Raw genomic sequence first — 12,217 nt, 5'->3', positions numbered from 1 at the left:
GAATTTTCATTACTTTAAGTAGCCATATGTGACTAGTAGCTATCATATTGGACAGTGCAGACCAAGACTGTGAATTCTTCATAAGTGTTTTCAGTCATCTATTTAACCTCACAATTTTATGAATCAAGAAATAAAAATTTCACACTCTAATTCTGATTTAATAATACTTCTTATAGAAGATACATTTATCGTCTTAAAATAGATACCTTTCATTCCAGTTTTCATTCCACTCAAACCTTGCTGTGTTACAGGACGATCTGCAACTTTGATCTGAGAAGACAGAACTCCTCCTGTCCCTATAGGACCACCACGAGAGCCTGGTCTCGCTGTTCCAGGTGGCATCTAAATGACAAACACAATTCCCTTTTAATAAACAGTCATAACACTATACCTCCACCATTATAAAACAGCAGAAAATTTAAAACAAAAACAATTCTACAGAATTTACTAAACATTCCTTCTTTTTGAATTTCTGAAATATTAAATATTTAATACAATTATGTAATAAATCTCTTTAACATTTAAAATTCTATGAATATTGAATAATACATTTCTTTACATTTTAAAATTCTATGTATAAAACCCGTTGGCGTCAAGTCGATTCCGACTCATAGCGACCCTATAGGACAGAGCAGAACTGCCCCATAGGGTTTCCAAGGAGCACCTGGTCGATTCTAACTGCCGATCTTTAGGTTAGCAGCCATAGCTCTTAACCACTGTGCCACCAGGGCTCCATTCTATGTATGGACATTATTTATAATACAGGTAGTCCCCGGGTTACAAATGAGATTCGTTCCTGTGTCTTTATGTTGAATTTGTAGGTAAGTTGAAACAGGTACATATGGTTCCTTAGCCCTGGTGGCACAGTGGTTAAGAGCTATAGCTGCCGTTAGCAGTTCAAATCTACCAGCCACTCCTTAGAAACCCTATGGGGAAGTTCTACTCTGTCCTATTGGGTCACCATGAGTTGGAATCGACTTGATGGCAACGGGTTTGGTTTTTGTTTTTTATTTAGTGCAAGAAAGGGGTCCCAGTGGCGCAGTGGTAAAAAGCACTCAGCTGCTAACCAAAGGGTCAGGAGTTCGAACCCAGCAGCTGCTCCATGGGAAAAAGATATGGCAGTCTGCTTCTATAAAGATTTACAGCCTTGGAAACCCTATGGGTTGCTATGAGTTGGATTGGACTCAACATTGAGGGTAAATTTACATAACATTAAAGGGTAAGTAGGAGTTGTCCGCAAGTAGGAAGTTTATAATCCAGGGACTGCTTGTACCTCATACTGGAAAGAAGCTAAACGACCACCATAGTAAACGGTTAAACAAGTTGTATTGAGTAAAACAGCAGTTTACAAAAGAGTATTTCTGATCCCATTTTTTTTAAAACAAAAAGTCTGGAAGACCATACAGAAAAAATAGTAACAGTGGTTATCTCCACATAACATTACAGTTGATTTTTATTTTGTCCATTATACATTTTGGTGTTTTCAGCATTATTATAATGAGCATATATTATTTTTTAAATCAGAAAAAATAAGGAAATTTTCATTTTGGAAAAAAAAAAAAGATATAACTCCACCACAAGCTGGCCATGTAGGTACTAAAGGTCTATTCCTATTCCTATTACATTCCTATTACTATGCTACATGATTCTCTACTTCAGGTTTGCAAAACCCGGTATAACCATATACACCCTGAGCAAAGGACATAAAACTCCCTTCTTGTCAGTTCATTAAGTATGTACAGGTATGGAAGGTATAAAAGACAGCCTGAAACTGTTCCAGCTATTCCTCCCTCTTCTGTTTGTCTTTCTTTTCCTGTTAATCATTCTTTCCCCCTCTTTTGGCCAAAGACCAAAGTAGTAGATTAAGTATGTGGTAGAAATTTTAGATTTAGCACAGTTAAGCACTTGGCTACTAACAAAAAGATTGATGGTTTGAACCCACCCACTGGCACCTCGAAAGAAAGGACTGGCTATCTACTTCCCAAAGATCACAGCCATTGAAACTCTATGTAGCACAGTTCTTCTCTGAAACACACGGGGTCGCCATGCGTAGGAATCCATTCAGTAACTGGTTTTTTTTTTTTTTGGTTTTAGAAATTTTAGATAGGGGTTGAACACAGACATTTCCATTCATTTTGCTTGTTTTTAATCCTGTTAGCTGGTAGCCTCTAATTCTACCAACTAACACTTCTTAAGTGTCTCTGAGAATTTCTTGGGAATTATTTTCAATATGGGGCCTGCAACAGTAACGCACCCTGAAGAACAGTGACCAAGGGACACTACCAACTACAAATTCAAATAAAATCAGTTCAGGGTTATACTTGGGAGAGAATGCTAAATCTCTCCCTGAGTAAATAATTTCCTCTTCGTCTTTACGCAAACATAATTGTGACAGCTATTCAAATAACTGTGTTTTTTGTTTTTTTCATTTATCAGATGACAGTATAGAGACAAAGTATACATTAAAACTGCACACATTAAAAAAAATGAGGTAGATGTATATGTATTCACATGGAAATCTACTCACAATACATTACTGGAAGAAAAGGACAAGATAAGTAACAACATACATAGTATTATCTTGATTTTGGAAGAGACCAAAACAATATGAACTATACATGCATGTGTGTTTATGTTTGTAAACTTACAGAAAAAGTGTGGAAGATACATCCTAGTGTTGACAGTGGTTACACCTGGGTTAGGGGAAGGAAACTCTGACACTTCTCAGACATCGTTTGTATGTTTCACAACAAGCATTTACTATTTTAAAAACTGCAAATATTAAATATTTAAATTGCCTGGCAAATAGCAGGTGGCCAATGAATGTCAGATTCTTTTTATAAACATTTAACTAAGAAATATTAATTCTTACTAGATTAAAAGAAAACTCCCTAGCTCAGTACTATATATACGAAGACTTTAGAAAAATGATTTCAGTATAATTTGATGATGATGGTGATAACAGTACCTAAAGCTCCAGAAAAAGCTGAAAACTTTAGGGAGAAAAAAATAAACCTGACTAACAAATTATGCCCTCCACAAAATGCTGTTCTTCTTACGAATTAAACACAGGACCAAAAATTATCTTAATTTGCAGTTAGCCTACTGCCCAAGTTTGAGTATTGGTCCTACACGCTTTCTGAGTTAGTCAAGACCATCTGTTGCAAGCATTCAAGAAATTACTATCAATACTTTGATGTATTAATTTCTTTCTGGCTTCTTTCTATGCACTTGTAAATGTACTTTTTTATGTTAAATTGGCATCACACTTTTTTTTCACTTAGTATTGTATTATAAAGATATATTATTTTCTCAATATCCTTTGAAAATAACTTTTTATTGGTTACCTAATAACCTTCTATGGAGTTCTACTATCTTGACACACATGGGGTTGACATAGGGTTTTCAATAGCTGATTTTTCAGAAGTAGATCCCTAGGTCTTTCTTCTGAGGCATCTCTGGGTGAACTGAACATCCAAACTTTCATTTAGCAGCTAAGAGTGTTAACCATTTGCATCATCCAGGGATAGACTTATAATAATTTAACACTCTCCTTTTGTCATTTAGATGTTTCCAAATTTTCACTATTGTAAATTAAAGGGTACTGTACTATTATGCAAATAACGCATGCTTTCTACATTTGTAGAAGGTGAGCATTGCAGAGGGTGAGGCTGGCAAACAAATGTAGAAGGTGCATATTATTTGGGTAAATATGATAATCGTTATCTTTAAAGGATATTCTTCTGCTTAGAATGACCAATTTATGAACTTTATCCACATTTTTCTAACGTGGTATATTTCTCTTATTTATTCACTGATTTATGACACTATCTTTATCTTACACTAAATTCTTAACCCTTACTAAAGTCTGTTTCTAGGCTGCTATGGTTTTTTGAACACTGTTTCACTTATTGTTTATATTTTTATATTAGAGTATTGTACTTTTCCAAAATTTTCTTATTCTTGCTTTTTTATTGTTCTAGATGAATTTTAGAATAGTTTTATAATGATACTCCTCAAAAGAAATCTCACAGAATTTTTATCAAAGTTTATGGTCTTCATATATAAAAAGCTGGTACAAATTAGTAGAGTTTGCTTTCATTTTAAGATTCTAAACCATATGCATGACATACATGTTAGAAATATTTTTTAAGAGTTTGTCATTGCTCTTTTAAGTTTTTTAATGGTGTTTTCAATTTTTAATAAATTCAAACATATCAATATTATTCCTCTTTAGTACTTACTGTTCATGCCATTTTCAGAAAGGCCTAGCCCATTTAAGTTTATACAAAATACTTGCCTTTTATGGTCTCATTTTTAAAATATAAATCTCTGAAATATCTGGAATTATTCTGATAAAAAGTGTGAAGGAGCAATCAATTTTTTTTTTCTTTTTTACAAATAGTTTACCGGTTATTTGAATAAACTACTGAATACTCCATACTTTTCCAACTAACCTGAAATGCCGCCTTAATCATACACTCAATTCTTACGTATATTTAGTTCTGGTTTATTTCATTTGATTCTGGTCCCAATACACTATTTAAATTATTATACCTTTAAAATAAGTTTTAATATCAGAAGAGGCAGGCATCTTCCCTCAATAGTAGCTTTCAGACATTCTCTGACATTTATACTTCCAGATGTTTTATATATATACGTACATATATATATAATAGTAGACTCAGGAATAAAGAGACAACAAAGAAGAACTTCTTACTATAAAAAGGATTTCTAACTTCTACCAATATATATACAAGCATTACATTGGTTTATCTTAAACTTACTCCAGTTGCCACTCGAATATTTCCTGATGGGGGTCGTATTCCAGAAGGAGGTCTTCCTGTCAACCCAATTCCACCTCGTGAAATAGGGCGAGCTGCCGAAGGTTTGTGATTACTGGCCATTGCTTGTTCACTTTAACCACTGTTTGGAAACAATGAATAGTTCAGTACTCCTTTGATGTCTTCTATAGCAAGACACTAGTGACTCATCATACCTTTTCTTCAAACATTTAATCCAGGGTGACTTTTCTTGCAAGCCTGCTGTAATTTTGTTCAAATTTGACATCAGTGTTCCATTTCCAACCATTCATTACAACATGCCTTCTTCATCTCACTATTATCCAACCAAAATGCAAGCCCCTCTAGATATCGATCTCTCCTGTACTTTCCTTCCATCCTCTTCCCCTAACATATCCAGGATCTTCCTTCTCTCTCAATCTTTTCTCTGTGCTTTCTGTTCCATGTCTAACTCTCTTATATTCTCAATCTTGTTATGAAGTACTTCCTTTTACTTCAAACTCTTCTAAACAGAATCCTTGCTTCCCCTGAAGATAAAACTTTTGGTACCGAAGGCTGTTTTTGCTTTCCACAATTCCAAAGCAAAGGAGGTGGTGCTGTCCTTGCTCACCAGTGTCACTTTCAAAATATTTTTCTACCAAGCCTTAAAAAAATAAAATAAAATAAACAGGATGCTCTTCTTTTGAGGACCAGGGAATGCAACCATATTGCCCTGGGTCTTTCCTGGTTGCTATTATCTAGCCACCTCCTGCTCTCTCCCTCATCTTTACTTAAGTCTTCTGTACCTTGTTCTCAGACTCTCTATCACATGTTCCACCATCATCCTGGACAACTTCAATTTGGATACTACATTCAGTATCTAACATTCTATCTTCACAGTTCCCTACTTCAATTTTAGTAACCATCTCAACTCTATTTCAGTTATGCATAGCCATGGATAGAATTAGGAGCTTGTCATCATTTGGAATTGCTCCCATCTCAAAAATCTTCACTAAAATACTCCATTCTCTGACCTTAATCTCTAATTCTACCCATTTTTCATCTTTATTCCCATTATACCTCCCTTTAACCACTTTCCTAATTAACTCATTCTCTTCCATTTATCAGATCCCTCCTTTATTCATTATAATATAGATATTACTTAAATTTCGGGATGATAATTTAAAGCGGCATTTTTTAAACTGTGGGTTGTGAAAACGACTTCACAGGTTGTGACCAATATGCTTTAAACATGAAATAGAATTGAAAACATAAGTTCACTGCACATAAACCAAAAACCAAACCCGTTGCCATCGAGTCGATTCTGAATCATAGTGACCCTATAGGTAAATACTGTTTCATATTTATGTAAATTGCTTCTATTGTCTCTCTAATCTTACATCCTTTCTTAGAACTCAAACTATGTGATGACATATAAATCCATGTCTATAGTTACGCCCTTTAAATTGAGCACCAAATCTAAATTTTCAACTGTTTACTGAAAATTTCCATTCAGATATCCCATTATTATACTAACTAGGTTCACAGCAAACATAAAATCTTCCCATCTCAACTAATTCCCTGATTATATTTTCTTGCCACTGTGAATTCTGTACACAAAGTAATAGAATTATTTCAAATGGAAAAGAGAGTTTCAATGAGATGACTTTTAAAAAGACAAAGCCTATGATCAACAGTTTTTCAAAAAAAAAAAAAAAAGCTGATACAATAAGACTGTTTCAGCGGAATTAGCTTTCCTGAAAACTTTAAGAAAATGTACAGTATATGGAAATGCTAAATTAAAACCATGTTTTAACAAAGTTCCAGTCGATTTTCTTTGCCACTGTTTTACTGTAGTGAAAAAAGCTTACCATAAATCAGTCCCGGGGAGAAAAAGGAAAAGTGCACTAGCGTGAGTGAGTGTGTGTGTGTGTGTGTCTGTGTGTGTGTGTGTGTATGTATATACTGCTAAATAGGGTCGCTATGAATCGGAATCTACTCCACCGCAACGGTTTAACTCGGGGGTTATTCACACAACACAGAGAGGCAGCCTAGCTTTTGGTTCCAGAAACATAAGCGTTTGAACTCTAGCTCTGACAGTTACTAGCTGTATAATCTTGGCACGTCATTTAACCTCTCTGGATCTCAGTTCCTTCATCTGTAAAATGGAAGTATAGCAATGAGCCCCACCGTGCAGTGCTGTTGTGAAGATTACAGACGACATAGGTAAAACACCTGGTTCATAATAATAACAATAATTATCCTTATTATTATCATCGTCATTATCCTCCCTAAGCCCGTTATTCTCACATCTGTAAACTGGAAAGTCGCCAAGTCCCTTGCACTGTGGTCAACAGATACAAGTCCATCACTTTGAGATTTGAGTAAAATTTCTCTGAGGCTCTTGGATTGTTCCCTCTGATCATGGCTTGGCAAGTCTCCGCAGGGAACTGTCTGAGAGGGGGGTCTCTGCGCATCGTTTGCCCGAGTGGAACTGGGAACCTCGCAGGCCTGGCGAGGAGCCTGGGGTAATAGCTAAAGGCCTAAGAGTTTCAGTTTGGTTTATTTGGAGCGATCAGCATCTCCGAAGTAAAATCACCCGAGCGGGCGGGAGGGAGGGATGGAACCTGGGATTTGTCACTACCGCTGGCGCGGAAGGATGGCGATCGCACGGATCCCGCGCTCTCACCTCTTTCGGAGGCCGCCACCCCCACGAAGCCTACCAGCCGGCCGCGCGCGCTCGCTCTCCCACTTGCGGCTGGCCGCTCACTCACAAACAGATTTCCTGGGCCCTCAGGACTTTCCACTAGCACAGCGCGCGGCCGCGTATCCCGGCAACGGGGGCGGGATGGGAAGAGGCTCCTCCTTCCGATTACCCAATCGTTGGTCTCCAGCTCCCGGTCGCTACAGGAGGAGCAAGAGCAAAGTGCTCTCGCGAGATTTAACACTAATTTATGTTTTCAGAATATCTCGGTAGCTTTCAGAGTAAGGACCATGTATGGCGCTCCGGTTAAAGACCTGCGGTGCTAACTAAAAGTTGGCAGTTCGAATCCAACAGCCGTTTTTTGCAAACCCTGTGGGGTAGTTCTACCCCGCCGTGTAGGGTCGAGATGAGTCGGAATCGACTTAATGGCAACGGGTTTGGTTTTATTTTTTTGTGATCCTGAAATGAAGAACGCGGTTTGCGTAGAAAACGGAGTAGAATAGTTTAATTTAAAACCTTGGTTTTCTCGGTAATCGGAGCAACCTCTCTGAGTGTTGCAAGACTCTTGTGGCAAGAGTGCGGAGTGTGCTTGACCTGAACTCACAAGTTTTATTATAGGCAATGTAACCTCACGTCTGCTACGTTTGAGAATTTTAAGAATTGTTTGAAGTAATTCCTCGGTAGGCAGCTGTGTATGGTTTTATACTCATATTACTGGTAATTTTTCCTCCTGTTAGGACTGCGTAAAGTATCGATGCAATTCTGGCTCCATCCTTTCTTTTCCTTCACATTTCATTGGAAGCTGAAAGTTTCAGAGTTCTTTTGATCAAAGTCTGTAAGGAAGCCTACAAAATAAATGAAAAGGGTTCTTAAAACAATTATTCAGAATGAATGTTAATAAATTAGTAAAGAATTTAAGAATTCACCTTAAATCTCATCTCTAATAAAGTAACTTTTAGTTTACTTTCCTCCACTTTTCATATATTGTTTAAATGTAAATAAATCTACATACATTTGGACTTTTAACATTATTTTACACATATTTCCAACTTTCATATATTTCTTACATCCAAATTTATTCCCTTAGAGAACAGAGTTTATAATAAATACAAAGAGTTTAAATATAACACAATGAAATAATACCATATGGTTGAGTTATCCCTTAAAATCTGTAAAACGTTTTCATGTAATTATCCCATTTGAGCCCAAAATATGTGTAATGGTCATTTTTCTTAACTTTTGGTTACTTTGTAGGTAAGCCTCCTTCCCACATTTGTCACATTTGTGTTTTTTTTCTTTTTGTTTGTTTGTTTCACTGTTTTGTTTTTGTTGTGGTTGTTAGGTGTCTGTTCCAACTCATAGCAACCCTATGTACAACAGAAAGAAACACTGCCCGGTCCTGCACCGTCCTCACAATCTTTGCTACATTTGAGCCCATTGTTGCAGCCACTGTGTCAATCCATGTCATTGAGGGTCTCTTTTTTGCTGACCCTCTACCCTACCAAGGATGATGTCCCTTTCCAGGGACTGGTCTCTCCTGATAACATGTCCAAAGTACTTGAGATAAAGTCTCACCATGCTCTCTTCCAAGGAACACTCTGGCTGTACTTCTTCCAAGACAGATTTGTTTGTTCTTCTGGCAGTCCATGGTGTACTGATATTCTCTCCCAATACCATAATTCAAAGGCATCAATTCTTCTTTGGTCTTCCTTGTTCATTGTCCAGTTTTCCCATACATATGAAGCTACTGAAAATACCATGGCTTGGGTTAGGTGCACCTTTGTCCTCAAAGTGACATCTTTGCTTTTTAACACTTTAAAGAGGTCTGTTGCAGCAGAATTGCCCAATGCATATAAAATACATCATTTGATTTCTTGACTGCTGCTTTCATGGGCGTTGACTGTGGATCCAAGTAAAATAAAATCCTTGACAACTTCAATATTTTGTCTGTTTATCATGATGTTGCTTATTGGTCCAGTTGTGAGGATTTTTGCTTTCCTTATGTTGAGGTGTAATCCATACTGAAGTGCCTCAAGTCCTCTTCACTTCCAGCAAGCAAGGTTCTGGCATCTGGATATGGCAGATTGTTCATGAGTCTTCCTGTAGTCCTGATGCCACGTTCTTCTTCATATAGTCCAGCTTCTTGGATTATTTGCTCAGCATACAGATTGAATAAGTATGGTGAAAGGATACAACCCTGATGCACATCCTTCCTGATTTTAAACTGCACAGCATCCCCTTGTTCTGTTCAAACAACTACCGGGTCTATGTACAGGTTCTGCAAGAGCACAATTAACTGTTTAGGAATGCCCATTCTTCACAATGTTACCCATAATTTGTTGTGATCCACACAGTTGATTGCCTTTGCATAGTAAATAAAACACAGGTAAACATCTTTCTGGTATTCTCTTTCAGCCAAGATCCATCTGACATCAGCAGTGATATTCCTTGTTCTGTGTCCTCTTCTGAATCTGGCTTGAATTTCTGGCAGTTCCCTGTTGATGTACTGCTGCAACTGCTTTTGGAGTATCTTTTGCAAAACTTTATTTGTGTATGATATTAATGATACTGTTCGATAATTTCCGCATTCTGTTGGATCACCTTTCTTTGGAATGGCCACAAATATGGATCTCTTCCAGTCAGCTGGCCACGCAGCTGTTTTCCAAATTTCTTGGCATAGACGAGTGAGCACCTCCAGCACTGCATCTGTTTATTGAAACATCTCCATTTGGTATTCCATCAATCCCTGGCGCCTTGTTTTTCACCAGTGCTTTCAGTGCAGCTTGAACTTCTTCCTTCAATACCATCAGTTCTTGATCATATGCTACCTCCTGAAATGGTTGTACATCAACCAATTCTTTTTGGTACAGTGACACTGTGTATTCCTGCCATCTTCTTTTGACCCTTCCTGAGTACCTCAGTATTTTGCCCACTGGATCCTTCAAAATTGCAACTCGAAGCTTGAATTTTTTCTTCAGTTCTTCAGCTTGAGAAATGTCGAGCGTGTTCTTCCCTTTTGGTTTTCTTCTAACTCCAGGTCTTCACATATTTCATTATAATACTTTACTTTGTCTTCTCAAGCCACCTTGGAAATGTTCAGCTCTTTTGCTTCATCATTTCTTCCATTCACTTTAGCTACTCTACATTCAAGAGCAAGTTTCAGAGTCTCTTCTCACACCCATTTTGGTCTTTTCTTCCTTTCCTGTACTTTTAATGGCCTTTTGCTTTCTTCATGTATGATGTCCTTGATGTCATCCCACAAGTCGTCTGGTCTTTTAGTCATTAGTATTCAATGCATCAAATCTACTCTTCAGATGGCCTCCAAATTTAGGTGGGATATACTCAACCCCCTATTTTGGCTCTCCCGGACTTGCTTTAAGTTTCTTCAGCTTGAACTTGAATACGACCAGTTGATGGTCAGGTCCATAGATGGCCCCTGGCCTTGTTCTGTCTGATGATATTGAGACTTTCCATCATCTCTTTCCACAGATGTAGTCAATTTGATTCCTATGTTTTCCATCAGGTGAGGTCCATGTGTATATGTATAGTCACCGTTTATGTTGTTGAGAAAAGGTATTTGCAGTGAAGAAAATCGTTGGTCTTGCAAAATTCTATCATGCAATCTTCAGCATCGTTTCTATCACCAAGGCCATATTTTCCAACTACTGGTCTCTCTTCTTTGTTTCCAGCTTTCACATTCCAATCACTAGTAATTATCAACGCATCTTGATTGCATGCAGAAATTGGTAAAAATCTTCAATTCCCTCATCTTTGGCATTAGTGGTTGGTGTGTGAGTGTGAATAATAGTCATATTAACTGGTCTTCTTTGTAGGCTTATGGATATTATCCTATCACTGACAGCATTGTACTTCAGGAAAGATTTTGAAATGTTCTTTTTGACAATGAATGTGATGCTGTTCCTCTTTAATTTGTCATCCTAGCATAGTAGACCATATGACTGCCTGATTTAAAAGGCCAGTATCAGTCCATTTCAGCGCACTAATGCCTAGGATATCAATGTTTATGCATTCCATTTCATTTTTGCCGACTTCCAATTTTCCTAGATTCATACTTTGTACATTCCCTGTTCTGATTATCAATGGATGTTTGCAGTTGTTTCTTCTCATTTTGAGTCATGCCACATCAGCAAATGAAGGTCCCAAAAGCTTTACTCCATCCACGTCATTAAGGTCAACTCTACTTTGAGGGGGCAGCTCTTCCCCAGTCATATTGTGAGTACCTTCCCACCCTGAGGGGCTCATCTTCCAGCACTGTATCAGACAATGTTCCACTGCTATTCATAAGGTTTTCACTTGCCAATTTTTTTAAAAGTAGACTGCCAGGTCCATCTTCCTGGATTGTCTCAGTCTGGAAGCTCCAGTGAAACCTGTCTACCATGCCACAGTAGTATAACTTTCCAGCATCACAGAACATGCAAGTCACCACAGTATGACAAACTGACAGATGCATGGTGGTGTTTCACTACAAAAACTGAAAATGACTCATACTGTCTTTCTGAGTCTTCCTTGTAATTTGGACATGGGCACATTGTTTGCTAGACTCTCAAATCTTATATGATGCATCCACCCCAGACATGCAAAAGAAGCTCATGACAATCAGAAGCAGGACTTTGGGGAGTCTACTCAGTAAGGGTGACAGCAGCAGCAACTACATCCAGTTTCCAAGACTGCAAAAGTCTAGCAACAGCACTAAACCAGTGCCCAGTATCCA

The 12,217-nt window shown here is 37.7% G+C and overlaps 1 protein-coding gene across 3 annotated transcripts in view; it reads right to left on the bottom strand.

Moving 5' to 3' along the window:
• The window catches only part of IFT74 (intraflagellar transport 74), a 69,683-nt gene extending 62,064 nt beyond the window's left edge, over positions 1–7,619 (bottom strand). Inside the window, exons 1-3 of one of the 3 annotated variants that reach the window (XM_023741849.1) lie at positions 7,471–7,619; positions 4,788–4,926; positions 207–342 (exon numbers count right to left, since the gene is read on the bottom strand). In XM_023741849.1, coding sequence (XP_023597617.1) covers positions 207–342; positions 4,788–4,907 — 256 coding nt within the window. In that variant the 5' untranslated portion in view covers positions 4,908–4,926; positions 7,471–7,619. Of the gene's footprint in view, positions 1–206; positions 343–4,787; positions 6,090–7,470 lie in introns of those variants that run through there. The other 2 variants (XM_023741848.1, XM_004387745.2) reach the window with 2 other exon arrangements.
• Positions 7,620–12,217: the final 4,598 nt, after the last annotated feature.

Source organism: Trichechus manatus, unplaced genomic scaffold (genome assembly GCF_000243295.1).
Source record: "Trichechus manatus latirostris isolate Lorelei unplaced genomic scaffold, TriManLat1.0 scaffold00192, whole genome shotgun sequence".
Lineage (NCBI taxonomy): Eukaryota > Metazoa > Chordata > Mammalia > Sirenia > Trichechidae > Trichechus > Trichechus manatus.
The sequence above is the reverse complement of the archived record's forward strand: the minus strand, read 5'-3'. Positions and strand labels throughout refer to the sequence as shown.